The sequence below is a fragment of the Podarcis muralis genome, chromosome 2 (genome assembly GCF_964188315.1).
Source record: "Podarcis muralis chromosome 2, rPodMur119.hap1.1, whole genome shotgun sequence".
Taxonomy (NCBI): domain Eukaryota; kingdom Metazoa; phylum Chordata; class Lepidosauria; order Squamata; family Lacertidae; genus Podarcis; species Podarcis muralis.
Window position 1 is genome coordinate 31,695,488 of NC_135656.1, and position 21,126 is coordinate 31,716,613.

Consider the following 21,126-nt stretch of genomic DNA (forward strand, 5'->3'; position numbering starts at 1 on the left):
ATGAAGTTGATGTTGAAGAATCAAAAAGTTGGGTGTCCCCCCCCCCACGCCCCGCTTTTCACTAACAGTGAAGGCACAGCTGCACCTCGACAACGAACGGAAAGCAAAGCACAGCCGCGCATACTCGGAAGAGATTTCTTTCAGGAACCGGCCGCGAGTCCTTTAAAGAAGGAGGAACCCCCATTGCAGCGAGCGAGCGGGAGGCGAAGCGTAAGGCGGGGCGGCCTGAGAGGTGGCCGCGCCCCCTTGCCGGGGCCATTGGGCTGAACTACCGAGGAGGCTGGCTATAGACAAGTGCCGGGGCGCAGGGGGTGACCCCGGCGGCTGAGGCGCTCGAGGGCCAGCCAGGGGTGGGGCCGGCCGGGGGCTGAAGAGGGGGGACGATGGCGGCAGCTGGCGGCGGCACTTCCGCGGTCTCCGTGCTGGCTCCGAACGGGAGGCGAGTGACGGTGCGAGTAGGCCCAAGCACCGCGCTGCTCCAGGTGGGTCTGGCCCAGCGACGGGGAGGCTGGGCGGGTGCAGTCACTCTGATTGGCCCTGGGGCAGGAAAGGGGGGAAAGAGGCTCGTTCTGATTGGATCAGAGGGCACATAATTGCCAAGGGTTTTTCTCTCGGACCCGGCCGGGCCGGGAAGAGTTTCTGGAGTGGTAGAAACGGAATGGGTTGAACACTGATAAAAGCCGGTGACGGGCTTTTCCCTCCTCCCTTTATCTCGGTGTCTGAAAGGAAGTTGTGCGATAATGGAAGGACTCCGGCCTCCTGAAATGGGGGAGGATCGTAGATATTTGCCCCTGGTGGGGAAAAGAAATGGCCCCTGACAGCGCAGTCATCATGGCTGCTGACTTCGAAGTGACTTCTGTCATTCAGCAGGGGCTTACTCGCTAGTAAATGGGTTTAGGATTGCAACCTGAACGGGGTTATGCCGAGAAATGCATTTTCTGTAGGAGAAAAGAACTGAAGGGAGGGATCTCCTCCTGTAAAACCTTAGTAGACCCCGCCGGGGGAAAAATAGACGCCTTCCGATGTAGGCAGGTGCAAATGGGAGACGTGAAAGTCCCTTTGAAATGTTAAAAGTTTCTTTTCCAGTCTTATGTGGGGGGAAACCAACCCGTAGCCCTGTGGCACCTTAAAGGCTACCAAATGTATTATGGCACATGCTAGTCTTTTAAGTTGCTGCAAGATTCTTTTTTGTGTTTGCCTCTCAGGGAAATGCAATTTATATTTTTTGGGGTAGATCTTCTATCGCAGTGGGGAACCTCAGGCCTTGGTGCTGAATGTGGCCTTCCAGACCTCTGTCTGTCCCTTGGGACTTTCCCCCAGACCATACCCTTCCCCCGGCCTGTTCTGCACCCTCTTCAGGTGTTTTTGTCTGGCTGGGATGTGCCCTTAATATGATCATGCCTCTTACTTAACTGGATGGAGAACAGAGAATGGTGTCTGTAGAAACTACTCTACCTTATAAAGGTAATATTTACATTCACTACTCTGCCTTAACCCAGCCCACCACTGGCATGCGGACCTATGACTTTAAAAAGGTTTTCCACTCTCACTCTATCAGACTTCGTCACAGGTTTTCTTTTTTTATCTTTTTTTATCGGACCACCAAGATTATGATTTAAGCTTCTTTCATGTAAGGTCTTTTTTCTTTTGTTTCCCAATCTGCATATTCAGTGGTCCATAAATGAGTATTCCATAAGGAGGTTTCCTTGCACTTACTCATGTAAATAATTATCCTCTATAAAATCCCACAAGGATCAATGGGGTACCTAAAAACAACCAGTCAATTTAGCCTTCATTATGAAAAATTAGTCCTGAAACTAATGTAATGTTGAGAGAGATTGCTACTTTCTGTCAGAAGTGTATTGTGTTAACATCCTGGAATAGTTTGCAGTGTTACTCCAGAATAAATGTAATTTTCTGATTGTACTCTCACATTTGGCCTAAATTCTCTTGCCGGGCTGTGGGGGAGAATCTTCCTCTCATGCAGGTGGGATTGTTAATGTAAGTTAGAATCACAACTTGACCCATAAGCATGAGTTGAGAAGGGGGGGGAAGGATGGTGACTGAAGTAAATGATAGCTCACCTGGTAGAGCATGAGACTCTTCATCTCGAGGTTATGAGTTGAGCCCCATTTTGGGCAAAAGTTTCCTGCATTGCAGGGGGTGGACTAGATGACCCTCATGGTACCTTCTAACTCTATAATTCTATGACTAATCTGCACTCTTATGATACAGAATGAGAGAAATCTCTATTTTATATTAACATCTTGTCTTTTTTCTTTTTTAAGATTCTGGAAGAGGTTTGTAGAAAGCAGAATTTCAGTCCCAATGAATATGATTTGAAGTGAGTCTTACTGTTTTTTCCATACCTTTATGGCTTGACAGTTTGCTGTTTCTTTGCCGCTAATTTGGGGGATGGGTGGGAGAGAAGTGTAATATGGAGCCCACAGTGGCAGTCCAGAACTATTTGCTTTTGAAGGCTGTGATCCCAAATTTGACATGTCTAGCAGAGTGTTCCTTGGCCAAGGTCAATCTTTCACCTTAATTGGTCAGATGTAGTACCAGTTCTCATGCACCTGCAGCTGGCTGTTGAAAACAGGATGCTAGGCTAAATAGACTCACTTCCCTGATGTGAAAACACAGTCACTAGTTCATTCAGAATGGAGATGGGGAACGGATGGACCGCCAGATGTTGTTGGACTCTGCCTCTCATCAGCACCAACTAGCATGACCAGCGGTTAGGGATGATGGGCGTTGTACTTCAATAACCTCTAAAGGGCCACAGGTTCTCCCTCCCTGTTTTAGCAATAATATATCTTAATTCCATGCATACTCGCCAACTTCTCTAGGGACTTATGGCCCAAAATCCCAAGTATTTTGGCATAATTCGTCTATGAAATAGGCATGTATTAATATCATTATTAATATTTCTTAGATGTCTTTCTCAGAGAACTCAAGATGACTAACAAGAATACTAAAATATTTACAGTGCAACGTAAACATTTAAATCCAACAATTTATCTGTATAATACTAAAACCATACCACCCCACAAAAATTAACAAAATCTGGCAACAATATAATCAATAATTACAGGTGAATTAGAAAATGATTAATAAGAGCCCAGATTTCAAATTTAGTTTTTTAAAAAAGTGTTTCTCAAGTAAAAAAGAAAAATCCCCACAGTAGATTCCCTTTCATAGTTAGGGCAAGAAGCACCCCATTCTGGTTGATGCAGGTGATGTTAAGAGGCATGGCAATCTAAAGGAATATTAAGTTCCAAACTAAATATTCAGTTGCTCAATGGATGCTGGTAAGGCAGAAGGCTCTCTGTGCCTTTGTCACTTCATCAGTTATAGTGTAATCCAGCATTTTCAGCAGGCTTTGATACATGTGGAACCTTTGATGATAAATAGTATCACTGCTATGAGAAGACTGTTCATTCCTCCATGTTTTGGGAAGGAAATGTAGCTGCAGGTAGGTAAAGGTAAAGGGACCCCTGACCATAAGGTCCAGTCGTGGCCGACTCTGGGGTTGCGGCGCTCATCTCGCTTTATTGGCCGAGGGAGTCGGCGTACAGCTTCCGGGTCATGTGGCCAGCATGACTAAGCTGTAGTTGCAGGTAGACCTGCTGTTAATGGTGTTGCTAGGGTTGTGTTTTCCTGCAGTTAAGTCACTGAGACAGTTAATACCCTTGTTATTGCAAGATCTCCTGCAATGCTTTTGCAAAGTTTTTTTGCAGATAAAGTCACTCAGATTTGGAAGAGGTAGACTCCACCATGGGAGTGGGGCCAGGGTGGGAGAGTGCTAGAGTCCTGTCTAGTCATGTTACATGGGATCAATTCCAATCTGTTACCTCCGAGGATGTGGACAGGTTGCTTGGACGAGTGAAACCGACCACTTGTTGCCTTGATCCTTGCCCATCCTGGCTAATAAAAGCGAGCCGAGAAGGGCTGGGCTATGGGCTCTGCAGGGTGGTGAATCCTTCCCTCTGCGAGGGAGCCTTCCCAGACCTACTGAAAGAGGCGGTCATTAAACCGCTTCTTAAAAAAACTTTAGACCTACCCAATATGGCCAACTATCGCCCAGTCTCAAATCTACCATTCTTGGGCAAGGTGATTGAGTGGGTGGTTGCTGAACAACTCCAAGCACACCTGGAGGATGCGGACCATTTAGATCCGTTCCAATCGGAATTCAGGCCTCACCATGAGACTGAAACTGCCTTGGTCGCGCTGGTCAATGATCTTTGGGGCAGGATATAAATAATAAATTATTATTATTATTATTATTATTATTATTATTATTATTATTATTATATTATTATTATTATTATTATTATTATTATTATTATTATTATATTATTATTATTATTATTATTATTATTATTGTTGTTGAAGCTGCAGCTAGGGAGAGCCAAAGCCATTTATGTACCTGGGGTGGAAAATGGAAATGGCATTGCCTTCACTTGAACTAGTTCACAGGTCTAGAGAAAGTCATCTTGTGCATAACTAATGGATATGAGTGGGAGCTATTCCAGATCCTGCTCGTTTTAATGGGGCTCATGCAGGAACTGTCCTGGTGGATTGTGCCTTATGGTTTTGACCTGTATGCCTCCCACTCTGCTGTCCTTTGGAACACTAAACATCTGCTGCCCACAGATGCCATCTCACTTTGCCTATGATAGCTGCGATGCAGAGTTAACTGTTGTGCTGCTATTTCATACAGGCCTCTAACAAAGGATTCCACTGACTCCCCAGGTCTCTGACCTCTCTGGTGGAAACAACCCCTCTCATAACCGACATCACACGGCACTATGTGCAACTGGGTCATGCTGCTGTTCTAGACTGTTCTTTTTACAACAAGCTGTTCCTCTATTAAGCAGCTGTTTGGGCCTGGGCCCTTCGCTGAAAATAAAAACACTGACAGTAGCGTTGCCTCTGCTTGTCACATGTATTTCAGCTCTTTCCAAATAGCAACTCCTGCAGCTTTTTTCTATTTTCTATCCAAATGTTTTCCTGATATGAAAATGGTTGCACCTCTTTACATTGCTTTACTCTATAGCTTCTAAGAGTGTGGCCCCTTGTATGAGTTTGTTGAGAGTTGAGTGGCTCCTGTTGTTCCTAGTTACTAAACTGTGTTAAATGAAGCAAGGGAGAGGGGGAAGTAAGTAGCTGACCTAATAGTGTTGGCTTGAATCCAGGGGAGCATAGGGGTAAATGTCATGCAGTGGACCTTTCCTGCCTCTTCCTTCCAGCTACAGTCCTTGTGCCTTCTGAAAAGCAGCCCCTGCAGGTCAGAAAGCCTTCTAGAATGACATGGGATATGGCAAGTGCAGAGATGCTGCTGGAGAGGGATGTTAGTGTATATTGGAACCACCAATTTCACAAGTGCAAATACCTGTGGATTCAAGCCATTGTTTCTGTGAGCATCAGCAACTAGTACTAATTGTTCCATGATATTCTGATTATGTTGGGGATATCTATGTGGAACCTAAAACCGTGGTTGCACAAATCTACATGTTCTGTTTAGTACACTATAAAATGTGGCAACACAAAATCATATTTTATGAGTACCTTTCAAGCATTACTGTGGTGCTGGGGAATTGCTTTTCTGTGGGTCCATCTCACAGCATTGTGGTAACATTTAAAGGCCCATAACCACATGAATGGTGCAAATTGAATAAATCCTTGTTGCCTGACCATGGCTAGGGAATGATGATTTCATGCGAAGGACCTGTGTGGTTAGCACCCATGTGGTTTGGGGCCTTTAAATGTTACCACAGTGCTGTGGGGAAAATCCAGGGGAAAATGTCTCACATGTACTGTAGTAACTTAATTTAATTTAAGGAAGATTGTTGGGGAGGGGGGTTAGATTTAGAGATCACCTGTGGGGGGTAATTAATAAAAGACTTGGCTGGATCCTTAGATCCAGAGTGCGGGCTGAACACATACTCCAGTAGTAAGAAAGCCCCAGCAGAGTTTAAAAGTCACAAAATGTTTAGCAACAGTGAAGCATTAGGAATAAAGGCTGTTAGACCTTTTTAATATCCAGTCTAGTATGCTTACAATGCTTCTCCATTTATCCCCCTCTTGTAGTGATCAGACCACACAATTTTGTAGGTTTTAATGGATTTTACTTACAATTCCCAAATGTCAGATTTATGCGTTATTCCATGCAGCAGCCAGAAGACCACAAGTAGAAATTATCAGGTTACAAAATACAGGGGCGGGGGGGGGGGGGGGGAATCACTGATAAGTAGTCTGAATTAGTCTCAGGGCAAAAGAATATCATTAGACTCTTTCTTTTGCAGGTTTCAGAGGACTGTGCTGGATCTCTCTGTACAATGGAGATTTGCCAACCTACCCAACAACGCCAAACTGGAGATGGTGCCAGTCTCTCGTAATAGAGCAGGAATTGAAACTACGGTAGGTTATTTTCACTTTATGACACACTTCTAGCTCACATTCCAGCCGTGATCGTGGCAGGGTTTTGTCAGAGGGATGATGGTAACATATCCCCCTTCACAGGATTCTCAGCTTCCTTATGAGCCTATATATGTTGCTTTGTTTTTAAAGTGAAATCTTAAGGCAAAGTGGAGGAACCTGTGACCCTCCAGATGCTGCTGGATTCCATATAAGGCTTTTTGTACAAGATAAAGACAGGCACGATAAAGAAATCCCTCAGTTTCTCTAGGTACTTTACTGTAAGTTGCCTCTCATTCGCTGTCAACCTCTTCACCTTCTTTCTGTCAACTCATTTATAATCTTAAATGGAGTTGATAAAATAAAGAGTGAGAGATGGCATAGTAGTAGTAGGACCTCAGTCCTTTTTAGAAAGCATTTCATACACAGTAGTACCTCGGGTTAAGAACTTAATTAGTTCTGGAAGTCCGTTCTTAACCTGAAACTGTTCTTAACCTGAAGCACCACTTTAGCTAATGGGGCCTCCCGCTTCTGCTGCGCCGCCTGAGCACGATTTCTGTTCTCATCCTGAAGCAAAGTTCTTAACCCGTGGAACTATTTCTTGGTTAGCGGAGTCTGTAACCTAAAGCATCTGTAAGCCGAGGTACCACTGTATTTCTCCTTAATTTTATTTTTAAAACTCATGTTCTTTGGTAATTACCGTCTGACATAAGACTTAGTCTGACCTGAATAAAGTTGCCAAAAGAGAAAGGGTTTGGCTTTCCTTGTCTGGGATATACTATACTGTACTGCGGTTCTTATCAGTTTTGTAAATGAAATTGGATCTCCTAAAAGAGAGCTCTAAATGGTTGACCTAGCTAATATTGCCATTAGATGCTGTGTGCCACTTAGATTTTCACGTATCAATAATAAAAGTGTTGGAAGAGTGATGAAAAAAATGGGAGAATGCACAGAAATTGTTTTGAAAAGGGCATTAATATTGCTTTAAAAGCATAGATTAAGCTTTGCTATGAAATGGTGATATATGTTTGACTTACAATGCAGTCCAATGTGTATTTACCCCGAAATAAATCCCATGGTATTCACTGGGGCTTAATTCTAGCTAAGTGTGAAACCGAAACATATACTTTTTCAGGGATAGTTTTGCCTTGAAGCAGTTCCGCTCTTAAAATCCCTAAAAGAAGGAAGTTATTTACCAAGGCCAACTATATTTTCTTTAAAAAAGAAGAAGCCCTAAAGACTTAGCGAAATTATATATACAACAATGAAGAAATGAAGAACCAAGGCAAATCCTTTCCAGTGGAAATTTGTTGGAGCACACTAAACCAATTAAAGAATCATCAATTTATGGTCAGTTAGCCAACAATTTTTCATGAAATTAGTTGGCTGAGAATGCAATGGAGAGAAACTGCATTTGTACTGGCAACGTGAGTCAGTTAAGCTTTTGATGAAGAAGTATTTGGAAGGCTCAGCTTTGTTCTCTAGGTGAATATCAAATGTTCTCTCTACTCTCGCCATGATGTTTGGAAATCACACCAACCGGATGGGACAGATGGATTAAATTGACTCCACTTGGCCCAGCACTGTGATGGTGGGGGCAGGGTAGGTGGGTGAGGAAGCCACTCACCTGTTGGGATCCTGACAGACTCATACCCTGGAGAGACCTCTTCAGAGGAAGAGATTTGGGGGTTGCATGCAGCAGCCTGTTCCCACCGAATACTTAAAGAAACGCATACCAGTCCAAAGGCAACCAGAAGAGCCCCATCTCAACGATGCCTCCTTTGCTTCCCCTTCAACCCTATCCACCTTGATCTGCAGTTCTTCTCCATCATCCCCTGGGCCACAGGAGGAAAAGTGGTGGGAGAGCAGGTGGGAAGGCCTAACTTGCAGGGTTATCTTCTTGCCTTCCAGACAGCTCTGTTGGCAGGGTTCTACATGGGAGGAGGGATCTATTTGGGAGGAGTGGGGAGAAGACCCAACTGCAGGCTGTGACCCAGAAGAGGACCAGGGAGAGACTATGTACGTCCCTCAGACTCCTCTGGACCTTTGCTGGGTAAAGAGCTCCCTTCAGAGCTCCTCAGTGCTCCAGTTTCTGTGTTCCAGCTCCAGACTCCTCATTCCTTCGACCTCCACACTGGTTCTGGTTGCAGACATTACCTTGGAATCGCACTTCTTCTTCCTCTTGTGAGACACCACTGCTAGAAGCCTTTGGAGGTTGGAGCATCCGTTCTTGTTTCCTGAGCCTAAGGGATTCCAGCAATTGTACTGTGCCAGAGGGGAGAAGAGGATCTTCTCAAATTAAGTGGTAGTGCTTGATTTTGGTAAAGGGCTGGCAAGCTGCTAACAGTGGTTTTGCAGGCTGGATTGAGTCATTGGGCTGTGGATTTGTAACCTGTATTTTATGTTGTAGCGTTGGAAAGTTATCCCCCTTGCCTAAGGGTTGTGGACTACAGACTTGGTAGTGTAGCTTTAGAACATCTGACTTCTAATTTTTTAGCTCTTGAAAAAATTATCAGATACATATTGTAATTGAAAAGAAATAACTCCCTCAGGAAACTAATCAATACTAGCAACTGAAGGATAGAACTAATTTAACAAAGCATATTCTTTATTTATATTTACTTTTAGAGTGGAATGAATGGAACTAGATAGGGAAAATATATGGGGATTGATGTTTGTATATTTCAGAAATGTAAATGAATTATCTGTGTATATCCTTTAAATGAATCCAGTGTCTAGCCTCCAGTAGTCAGTTGTTGAACTTAAGGAAGATATTGACTAAAAACCACACATACATTTTTAGGTGGAGTGTTCAGGGGAAACTACTTCAAAAATAAGATATGTAATCCCAGAAACAGATTTAATTATTGACTCGGATATAAATAGTTAATCAACAGTTTAGTCCAGTTAATCCTAAATTATTAATTACAAAAGGAACATGTTTAATTAATATAAAAATATTGCTATTAAGACTCATTACTAATCCTTTATCAATAATTCATTGAGTTAGATTTTATCTGTTGGAAGTATTGAAATTGTTATCTGCTGCTTTAAACCGAAAAGGGAGACAGGTCATGACTAAATAACTACTTGCAGAAATCAAGATTTATCAGTTGAGTTAGTAACAAGGCTAAGCAATGCCTAATTCTGTTAATTCCAAACTATTACTATAAGGAATGTGACTCAGTTCATTAGAAGTGGTTTGTTAAAGTCTGTGAAAGAGCTTCTTGAACCGAAACTGACAATTCCAGAGGGCAGAGACAACCAGTGGGGGAGATGGGCAAGGAGTGGCGTCTCCTCACTGATATTTTTATGTGAGACTGAGGGCATTTTTTGGTTGAAGAATGGGATTGTAACGTGCTTTAAATAAATAAGCCCCTTGTGCCGAGTCTTGGTTTGTTATGTTGTCAGTACTGGTAATTAAATTATAAACCTTGACTGCTTTGTTGTCTGCAACTCCGGAAACCTTGTTGGGCTCCAGTTCCCATCAGCTTCAGCCAGCATAGCAAATAGGGAGGCTGGGAATTCTAGTTAAACTGTATACAGTGATACCTCAGGTTAAGTACTTAATTCGTTCTGGAGGTCCATTCTTAACCTGAAACTGTTCTTAACCTGAAGCACCACTTTAGTCAATGGGGCCTCCTGCTGCTGCCACGCCGCTGCTGCATGATTTCTGTTCTCATCCTGAAGCAAAGTTCTTAACCTGAGGTAATATTTCTGGGTTAGTGGAGTCTGTAACCTGAAGCATATGTAACCTGAAGCGTATGTAACCCGAGGTACCACTGTATGTCATTAAACTACCTTAACTTGAAAATTAGACACCTCAAAGGATGATCTTAAATTGTGTTGGCTGGCAATGGCCTGGGCCTTGCGTTCCATATTAACCTATAGTTTAAAATGAACTATGTTTTAGTGCAGGCCTGAGGAACCTTTGAGCCTCCAGATATTGCCCAGCTCCCATCATCTCCAGCCAGCAAGGTCAATGGTGATAGATAATGGGAGTTGGATTTCAATGATATCTGGAGTGCCCAAGGTTCCCCAGCCCTGGTTTTGGGTCAACCTGTTGGGGTTTGCTGCTTAAAAGCTTCTCTGTGACACTTCTCTCCCTGCTTCTGCTGCACTGTTGTGTCATCTGAACCTCAGCTTCTGGTTTGTTTCTCTCCAAACAAGCCATGAGCGGTTACCAAGGGTTATTCTTGGTTTCCCACTCATAGTTTGGGGGAATTATGAGCCAGAATTCAGATGATACGACTTGTTTGGCTGTGACATATTTATTATATAGTGTGGCAACAGCGGGAAAATACAGGAATCTCAGCTAATTCTCGTTCCCATTAAACTATAGTTAGCTAAAAACTGTGGCTAAATGTGATGTATGAATTGGGGCAATATATATATTTAACGAACTGAGTATACTGCTTAATTGTAAGCAAACCTCCAAGCAGTTTATGAAAATCTGTTATATGGCATTTGGTTTTGTTGCCTGGTTGGTTGCAAGGACCATAATATCGCATTCCAAAAGAGTTTTTAAATGGCTGCATAATTTCTTCAATTAGTTTTGCTAAATAATAATACCCTTTTAAAATGTGGGGTTTTGGGGGGGGGCGGGGGGTTTATTGGGTTGTTGCTTTTATTATGATTATATATTTTGTGGTTTTATATTTTGATTTTGTTCCGTGAACCACCCTGAGACCTCTGAGTATAGGGCTGTATAGAGATTCAATAAATAAATAATAATAAAGATGTCTTCCTCTGCGGCTGCGATGCTAGGTGAAGTTATTTGCATATTATTTAATTTCTGACACCCCCCCTACTACTGGAAAATAGTCTCAAGGTGAGTTACAACATATACGGTATTGGCCCAAATATAAGCCGCAACCGAATATAAGCCACACCTTTAAAATTCACAGGGAAAAAGAAAAAAAGACAATACCCGAATATAAGCTGCTCCCTTAAAATTATGCAGGGACTCACACCCGTTCCATTCTACTGTATGTCTGTTTCACCAGCAATATCGTAAAAAAGCCAATTTTTGTAAGGTCGCAAATTTAAGTCGCACTTTAACTTTTCACGGTCGGAATTTCTAAAAAGAGGTGTGGCTTATATTCAGGCCAATACGGTAAATAATATATATTTTGTAGTGTTTATTGTATTTCCCAGTGGCCTTTACATGAGCTAAATCAGCATACTTTGTCCTATCTCCCAGTGTTAGTGCCTTCAACTGGTAAATAGTGATGGTGTAACTGAATAATTTGTAGCTTCGATAGCATGATGAAAACACAGGATATGTACATCCTGACTGGAAGCAAGCTGTGAAATTTTCTAGACCACAACTGTTAAGAACTGTCCTCTTTAATTCATGTCCTCTTTATTGAATTTGAGTCCACATCTTTCTTTCTTTCTGGCTTTTGAAATACATGTACGTAAGGCAATGAAAGCAGATTCCTCAGTGGTCAGGGGAAGTGTACTGTTACAAAGAACTAACACAGCACTTTAGCCGCTCATCAGTCTTGTACTCGTGTGTTTGTAAACTTAGAAACTAATTTGCATGGCTCTCTGTTTGCTGGATAAAAAGATTAATATTTATACGTAGCTTGGGATTTCTGTGAAGTTTTCATTTAATTGCCTGAATATGACTTTCGTGTCATGACTGGCTTTGAACTGCTGCCTAAAAAACTGATGCAATTGGCGGAGTGGATTTCTGGGCAAGAGTCTTCTAGCCCGGTGATGTCAGTTGTCGGCACCCTTATGCAGCCAAGGATAATCCAGAGGCTGGTCTTGGGCAATGAAGAAACAGGGAAAGCCATGACAGTGATAGGATGAAACTACTTTGGCCCTTGTGCTTAGTGTCTGAAGCTCCGCTTCCTAGGGGCGTGATGCTGGCTCCAAGCAGGTCACATCTCTCGGTCGTGGTGCAATCATACCCTGCCAACGAAAGCACTAGGGCACGCTGGATTTTATGGTGTATAGGGTTTACTTTTAAAAAAGCTCTTATTAAAATCTTGGAAGGATTTTGTTGTGTCTGTCTCTTTCCCCAGAACCCTTGGATGCTTCTGTGATGAGGCCTATGTGCAGAATGAGTTCAGTGGGATGGTGGTTCAGCGCTCTTGCCCCATTGCCAACTCTGGAGATTTCATTGGTGTTTTCTCAAAGAATTTGCTCGTTAAAAAGAGCGTTTTGCCCTCCCAGTTATGGTGAAAGCTATCATAAAAAGAACACGAATTCTGTGTTCGCAGGAGTTGCTTGTTGTTGAATGTTTATAGACGTCATTGGACCACCCCTGCATGTCATTTACTGGCTCAGGCTTTCAGATTGCAGTTGATAGTGTAGATGGTTCTCAGATCCATGGCTTAGGAGGGGAAAGTTCTGTTCTCCATAAAGGAGATTTTTCTTGCCCATGTCCGTTGCACAGTTGCACAGTTATTTAAGTCAAGCATTATTTTATATCACAAAAATCCAGGGGCTGACCATGTGGCGTGTCAGATGAAGAGTGTTCTCAAATGGAAATTAGGTTTGTGCTGGTCAGAAGTGATTGCAGTTTCTGACCAAACTTCCTCCATGATGGCTTCTCCCAAAGGGAACTTTTGATTGACTTTCCCTTTATCGTTTTGTCCATGACTGCCTTCGTCAGACGCAGCCCCTTTTGAACTATGGCTGCCTCCTTCTGTTTTGGATCTACCAGCTGGCCATTTTTAACATTGTGCAAGTGAAATTCCTTGCTAAAGAAGTAATCAATTTACATTGGAAGCATTCAGCTTCTCTTAATTCTGCTTTCAGAGTGAGAAAGAAATCTACCTCTGAATGAAAGTGTTTCAGGTCCAGTTTTTGGATGGGTTGGTTTTCCCCAGTGGCTATGAGATTTGAAGTTGCCTGTGACAGGATCCCAGGATCATGTGCAGTGGTGAAAACAGATCTAAAGTGTAAAATAACTTTCCTATAGACATAGGGAAGCTAATTATTCAGTGTCTTTAGACTTCAGATGAGATCTAGCCTAGTGAGAAGAAAAGCTATTTTGAATAAGATACCTTATCATGAGTTCTAAGGAACTTATACATGGGAGAAAACATATCTTATTGTGTGTGCCTGCACACAAACTCCTATGGATATTGGGATATCTCTACAAGGATTTCTTAGTGGCATTCCTTTGTTTGTTATCCCACCCTAATGCTCTTTTGTCCTTAGTTGTGGATCCCTGTGATTATGCCAAATGTCCTCTTGTTTCTGACTTAGCATAGTGAGGCCTAGCTGTCTTTGCCCATGAAAAAGAAAACTTCAGTAACATATATTGTGTCTGCAGCCGTGCCTAACTACTAAGCCAATAAAACTATCTGGCAAAAACAGATGCGAACACACACACACACACACACACACACACACACACAAAATACTGTTGGCAAAACATGCACATGCTTGCTGTTGTGACTACCTTTTATTTGAAATTATTTTATAGTAGAGTAGACATGCAAACTGGAGGAGCTCTTAAGTCTGCACAACCCTCTATGACAGTTACCCACAAATGTTAATAGTCCAGTTTCATAGCTACCCTAAGGAACTCTGTTTGTGATCCAGTCTTTTTATATCTCCCTGTTTTCTGTGGAGCCAAGGAGGTAATTGCATATACGAAGAAACTCAAACACCTCTGATTATTGCTCATTTGAAGTATGTCAAAGTCCAGCCACATCGTGTACACCAGCATTGACCCCAGGCGATGAAACTGATAGCCAAGTACAGTAAACACCCCAGTTCATATAACTTTCCATTCTGCACTCCTGCTGCAATTTTTTTCAGGACCGGTCAGGATGCAGTTGAATGCAGATGGGTCAAGATTAGGTATTGTAAACAGGCTTTTTTGAATTAGGAACACTTCCAATCATAGAATGATAGAGTTCCCATGGAATAACTTGATTCTCTCCCTGAGTCTCCCCAATGTTCTACTTTTCTGCACAGGCGGCTATTGACAAATATCATCCCTCACTTGAAGTGTGAAGTAATACAGTCCATGGACTCTGCAGTGTGGTTTTGTTCAAAATATAGCTCTGCCCTCTAAGCCTTGTATGCACGTCTCTAGAGAGACAATAATGGAACCGCAATTTGATCCACATGATCTGTTTGGTTTTTTGGGTCACTGTATGTGCTGATATGTATTGGTCTGAAGCATTAGTCAAAATTCTGGATGGGGAGGTCAGGATACAGTTGGCCTGACATGACCCTGGATGGCTGACTTGCCAGATGTGACCTTAAGCAACTTGTCAAATACTGTTCTGCCATTAGTTATTTGGGACATATATATTCTGTTCTAATTCCCTGGGTTCTACCTCCTAGGTACGGATTGTGCTGCAGCTGGATGATTGCTCTAGGCTCCAAGACACGTTTTGCTCCAGTCAGACCTTGTGGGATATTCTTAACCACTTTGCACAGACCAGGTGAGTGCAAGCAGAGAGCGATGAGAGAGAAATGTTTCAGAAAGCTGAAGATGAAAAGCACAGACAGTTAAGATGTCATGAATGAATTGATTCTGTGCTGCTACTTGAATAAGGCTCCACTAATGAATATTTTTCAGATTAATGACTGTATTTAATATGATTGTTATGCTTCATAGCTCTTTGTTCACTATTTATTCACTAATGACAGTTGCTTTGGGCAGGACTAGGTTATACTGCAAATGGGATCACCTTTCATCATTGTCCTGGAACTTTGATTCATTCAGGGCAAAAACTGCTAGTTTCCTTCAAGGAAGCTGGAATCACTGCTTAAAAGCGGGGGTTCAGCAATGGAAGTGGATGATAGCTCAGTCTGCATTTGAGGAGAATAATGCTGGCAAGAGAGTATTGGTTAAGTACTTTGCCATTTTCAGACTTCTTCTCCTCTTTCCTGTTTCGTTTAGCTCCCAGCAGAAAGACGGGAAGATACACCACTAGGTCCAAACTACTCATTACACACAAAGGCATGTAACTGCAGCCCCATGCCCTTTCTGTGAGTTAACAGATACTGTGGAAGACTTCAGCTGAGAAGTGGTGAGGGAAGGGAGCAGCTAACCCTTTCCTACCTAACCTATCAGTCCCTTGCTTCAAATCACCCCTCCCTGTCCATAGTGTTTAAAATGTAGCCGTCAGTTTTCATGCATTCAGAAGAACATACGAGTACTGAAAATTAGGTAGAGTGTGTGTGCACGCACATTCACACCCCCTACCCAGTTTAAGTCCTCATGTGTTCTTTTGAGCACTTGAAGAGGACTTGTGCCTTTGTCCAAACATACCGTTTTATATCTCATTAGAGTGCCTCTTTTATATCTCATTAAAGTGCCTCTTTTCCTCTGCTGCTTCTTTGCTACCTCTTGCACACTTCCAAAGCAGCTTTTGATACACCCACACACCCTGTTAAGCCGTGTATGTGTGTGTTTTCTCCAGGGGTACTTCTTCACAGTCAGTTTATTGTGCCATTAACATGCATTTTGTATATCAATGACTGTACATTGTTCGCATGTCTCTGTGTGCCTGCCTCAGTATCCTTTGAACTGCCGCTTCAGACACAACATTTTTTATCTAGGATGATGTGATTTTTTTCACCAGGAGGGTACATTTGCTGCTGTTTTGGTTGCTCTATGAAATGTGGTTGCACAAGTGCCACGAGCTATTGTGCCGTATGACTGGCGAGACACAAACACAACTTCCTTTCTCTTCCCACCCCACCCCCAACACAGTGTTTTATTTCAGTCTTCAGTGGTTGTATGCTCCTGCTCTCCACCCCCCCCATTTTTGATTTAAAAAGTCACTTATATTCAAAAGTAATAAAACAATAGAAATGACATATTTAACAAAAAGAAAGCAAAGGAAAAGAGAAATTAAAACCCAGCCATTCTTGTGTACATTTCACAAGTTGAGTAACAGTATCATCATGTTGTTCATAGTTATATTTTTTAATGATCCCTTTTTTGTTTTTGTTTTTTAGAAGGGTTGTATTGTATGAAATCCCATATGCACAGATGGGATTGAAAGGGGATGTGTAAGAGAATTGTGCCAAGGCTAGAACCTGATTGAGCACACTTTTGACTGTGCAGAGAAGTTCCAAGCATGCTTGCAGCTCATAGGGTTGACTGAATGGGCTTTTTCAAACCTTTGCTGAGTTATGGTTTTAGTGGAGCAAGGCCTTGTTCTAACCTGGAAGCGGTCTACACCTCCAATATAGCATCTCTGTATTAGAAAGCTTCTGTGAGGGTTTGCCTCCCTCTTGCTGCAGCCTACATTTAGTGCTTTCCTTCTTCCTGAAGAGGATTCAAGAACAAAAGGTGCTCTTTCAAATCAAAATGTCAAACGATTGATCCGTAGTCCAAGACAATTTTATTGCTTAACTTTGTTTCTTTTTTGTGGCATGGAAGACTGAACTTCATAAATCGAGGGCGATTGCTACAAATTCTATTGGAGCGTCTTTAACACTCTCTCTCTCTCTCTCTCTCTCTCTCTCTCTCTCTCTCCCCCCCCCCCATCACAGTCACTTATTAGGCAAATCTTCTAACACTTGGGAAGGGGCTCTCAGCCTCGTACGGTTTCTGTCATCTCTGCTTCTTGAATTCGTTCCAAGTTCTCTTTCTGATCCAATGGGAGCTCTTGGCTCCCGTTCTATTTAAAGGTCTTTTTCCGTAGTCCACGTGCTGCGTTGTAGGATTGTGTAATTGGCGGTTGTTTCTTTCGGGCTCAGAAACCATTCCAACAATCATCTAAAGGAGTCATCGACCTACTGTCGTACCAGGACTTCTAAAGCTGAAATGATAGAACTACCAGGAAAGGGGTGGGTGGGCCAGCTTGGACTCTGGTATGAATAACAACAAGCAGATGAGTGCTATTTCGTTGCCAGCTAGTGGATTTGCAGTCTCTGTATTCCTGCCCGTCCCCCCTCCCGCCCAACACATTGGAGACATTAACCTCACAAGTAATACTGTTTATGTCTATCTGCATCGTTGTGTGACTGCCGCAGAGCACTCCTAATTTCAGACGTTTACAAAAGATATACCTGTTAGCCCTTTGTCCATGTGCTGGCTCACATCTAATGGCTTTATTGTACACAGTGCACACCACACTCTGTAGAAACACTAGGGATTACCTCGGATCCGCTTGGAAGTCTTCTTTCTGTAGTTCAGCCCCAACTGATGGATCTGTGTAAAGATTGTTCTGTTTATTACCATACACAAATTCCCTCAGGCCTTACTTTGCTGACTCTTATTAGGAATTTACCTGATCATGCAAATGCTCAAAGTGTTGGAAGTGTGTGGCGCCCCAGTCCCTGGACTTCCCCATGCTTGTATGGAGAAGATCTGTAGGAAACCTCTGTTTGCATTTGTTTGTTTGTTTGTTTGTTTGTTTGCTTGATTGTGTGTGTTTGTGAGTAGACTCCTTGCAGACAGGGAGCCTGTTTTATCAGAGGATTCTACTCGCCTTCACGCAAGCATGAGTAAAAGCCTCCTGCAGACCTTCTGCTCTCACTGCCAGGGAAGGTTGAGGACACCGTGGTGTACACTGGGGTGCTTGCGGTGGAGCTTGTAGAGTAGGGGTCAGTGCATGAGATGAGAAGCAAAGTAGACTAGTTCCCGCAACGATAGCCCATCCTTTATTGTGAACTCCAAATGCATCTTGACATGCAGAATTTGTCATGGATTATTCTATGATTATGAAATCTTTAAGCCGTCATCTCCCGTACTTTATCATGGGATATATACTTCTGTTTCCTGAATTAAAATTGAAAACGCAGCTAATTCTTAAAGCTCTTAGTGAGCACAAGAATAGCCACACTTGGAGGAGTTCCTGAGTTGTTGATCTGGGCCTTCTTCCTGAAAATAACGTATGGCCTCCTCCGACTTCAGGTAATTCTGCTATGTGTCTCCATCTGAAGTCACTAATCACCTTCAGCAGAGGCTGATTGGAAGGAGGTGAGACTGGAGCAGTGAATTATAGAAAAGATGTAGCAGGTCGCCGGTTCTTTTGGTGAAAAGTTGGGCTCACAAAAGCCTTTCATTATTTAACTTGTGTGACAAAGTAGTGGCACCTCAGCGTGCCTCAGCACACAAAGCATGAGAGTTACTCCTCAAAGTTCTGAAATTGGGAAACTACCCAATACAGAGTCAGACCATCCAGATGACATTCTATGACATCTTCCATAGTTTCTGTGCTGTAGGGAAGTATTGTTTCTTCTATAGCTTTTTAATTTTTATTTTTACCCCCACTAGTGTGTAAAGCTTTTCAACTCTTGCTCTACGACTTTTATAGCACATCATACCTATCTTCCTAGAAACTTGTTTTGTCTATTGCATCTGTCAGGTCTCGATGCCACAAAACTGTTCATGTTTCAAAATATTTTTCCTTCCAGAGTTCTGTGACGTATAAGAAATTCACTGGAAGGGCAATACAAAACAAGAAGGGTTTGGTTCATTTAGTAGGTTTCCCCCTGCTCTTGGTTTTGTGGCATGCTGTCATCTTATTTCATGAGCTAATGTTATTTTGAAGAACTCTGTGTATGGAAAATCCTACTTCAGTATCAATGATTTTGGGGGTCCTACTAGTTTTTTTAATTTGTTGCTTGAATACTGAATTGATTCCAGGGCATCTGCTCAACTCTTGGGGAGGCTCTAACTGTATTTCAAAAGGCTGCATTTAATTTAAAATTTTTATTGGTTTTTCCCCTAGCCTAATTTGGTTGGCTTCTGATCATAAAGCAGAATACAAGTTTACTCTGTTCATGCTGCTGGTGTCACATGTTGTTGCTGTCTTTTCTCTTTGGAAGCCTGCTATTTACTTAAATTTATGTTCCCTCCTTTTGCCATAGGCATACGTTTCTTCTTCTGTCCCTTACAAGTGATCCCACTGAAGTTGGGAATCTGCTTGCTTATTTTGGAGGATTTATTGCACACTTCTTATTCCTGTTTCCTTCTCTTAAAGTAGTCTGGAAGTTTCGTCTTCACACTGCTTCCTCTCCCTGCCCTACGTCCTCTCTCTCTTGACCATTTCATGAAGTGGCAGGATGTATATATTTATAAATTTTGGGTCTGGTGTTGCTTTCAGAGAATTTCGGAAGCTCTTAAAATTTGGAGAGTAGTGCTCGCTGCCCAATGATGTGGCTAGGCTGGTGCCACTACTTTGGTCCTTAAACGTGTTTAATAGAGAACTCTCTCTCTAAAAAGAAATACAAGAAATACCAGTGGAACTCACCTTAAGAACTAAAATTGTGGTCTTACCTAAGGGCAGGGCCATGGCAGACTCTTTACACGAATAAGTGTCTCGGTGCCCTAGTGTATCCATTTAAAACAAACTAACAAATTTTGGGTACCATGATCCAAAGATCCTTGGAGAGCTGCTGCCAGTCTGAGTGAGTTAGATAGGCCACTGGTCTGACTTGGTCTTTGGCAGCTTCATATGTTTGCCCAATGAAACTATCAGCTTCTGAGATGAGTGCATACCCCCTGAGCACGGCTTCTTGGTCTCTGCAATATCTTTGCTTGGTTTATCAGCTGGCATTTTTCTTTCTCTTTCGCAGACATTTGGCTTATTGTGGTTTAAGGTATGACAGTGCTGATGAAACATCTCTTTTGAAGATGAGAAGCACTAGCAGAAGTTCTAATTATTATTAATTTCAGTCCACGACAGACAGTTGGGATGTTCTGCCCTCCGGGATGGGAAGGCAGCCATTTGGATGGTATTCTGCTTTTAAAAAATTAGGAACACTAAAAAGCCATACGTGATCTGGCAGAGTAGTGAACTGAGCTGGTGATCTTCCTGGCTGCATTTGGTTGTTGTGTAAGTTGGGGTGCTTCTGAGTTTTGTAAGCCATCTGGCTCAGTAGCTGTTTTAGCATGGATGCTGGTAGCCACAGCTGTTTGTCTAGCTGCTTGACCCTTCTGCATCCTCCTTTGGCAGCCCCATTTGGAGAGTTTTCTTGGAGTTCTGAAACTCTTCTTGGAGCACAAGGGGGATAAGTATGGTAAACCCACTGGAATTTCCCCCCAGGTCCCTTGTGTCCATTTCTGCTAATTAGGTCTGAAGAAGGTCTGGAAGCTATTGTGAACTGCTCCACCTCCTCCTCCTCCTCCTTCGGCATGCTCTAGTCCTTACACAAGATGTTTACAGGCCCTGTCAGATCCCTACATGAGGGAATCTAATCTGCCTGCTGTTCCCCTTCTGAAGAACAGCACATCAAAGAAATGGCAGCCTGTTTGATGTGTCTGCTTGCCTCAGAGAATGCACGTAATGGATTAGCAGCAGCTGGAGGAGGGGCCTGCTGGCTCCCAACTATTGCATACAATCTCATCTCTTGGGGCTATGTGTGTGTCATCTTTTGCAGAGGCTTGATCAGGGAGACACAGTCTTGGGATATTAATGCCCGGGCTATCCAGATTTAGAGGGGCGGCCCTTTTAGCTTATCTATCAGATCCCTGCATTCTTGTGTAGCCTTGCATGTTAAACATGTCAGGAGGAATTCAGCAACATGCTGTTACAAACGTTCCATCAGGACATGCATTTCTGCTTGTCCAATGGAATAATCTCCTCTCTCCTCCTCCTCCCTGGGGGCTCCTCTGGGAGTTCTCCTGCCTCCCCCCCCCCAGCAAATTGGGAAGGTGTGGGGTGCGAGGGGAGAGGGAAAAGCCTTGTAGTTCTAATGAAGGTCCTTGTATAGGCTTCCGCTAGCAGTGCCAGTTAACTGAATCCCAGCTTCAGACCTGACTTT

General features: G+C 42.8%; 1 protein-coding gene across 1 annotated transcript in view; it reads left to right on the top strand.

Annotated features, from left to right (window-relative positions):
• The first annotated feature begins 344 nt into the window (after positions 1-344).
• Positions 345-21,126, top strand: part of ASPSCR1 (ASPSCR1 tether for SLC2A4, UBX domain containing) — a 65,573-nt gene continuing 44,791 nt past the window's right edge. The window contains exons 1-4 of the mRNA XM_028716104.2: positions 345-482; positions 2,289-2,344; positions 6,309-6,423; positions 14,740-14,840. Coding sequence (XP_028571937.2) covers positions 384-482; positions 2,289-2,344; positions 6,309-6,423; positions 14,740-14,840 — 371 coding nt within the window. The 5' untranslated portion in view covers positions 345-383. The remainder of the gene's footprint in view (positions 483-2,288; positions 2,345-6,308; positions 6,424-14,739; positions 14,841-21,126) is intronic.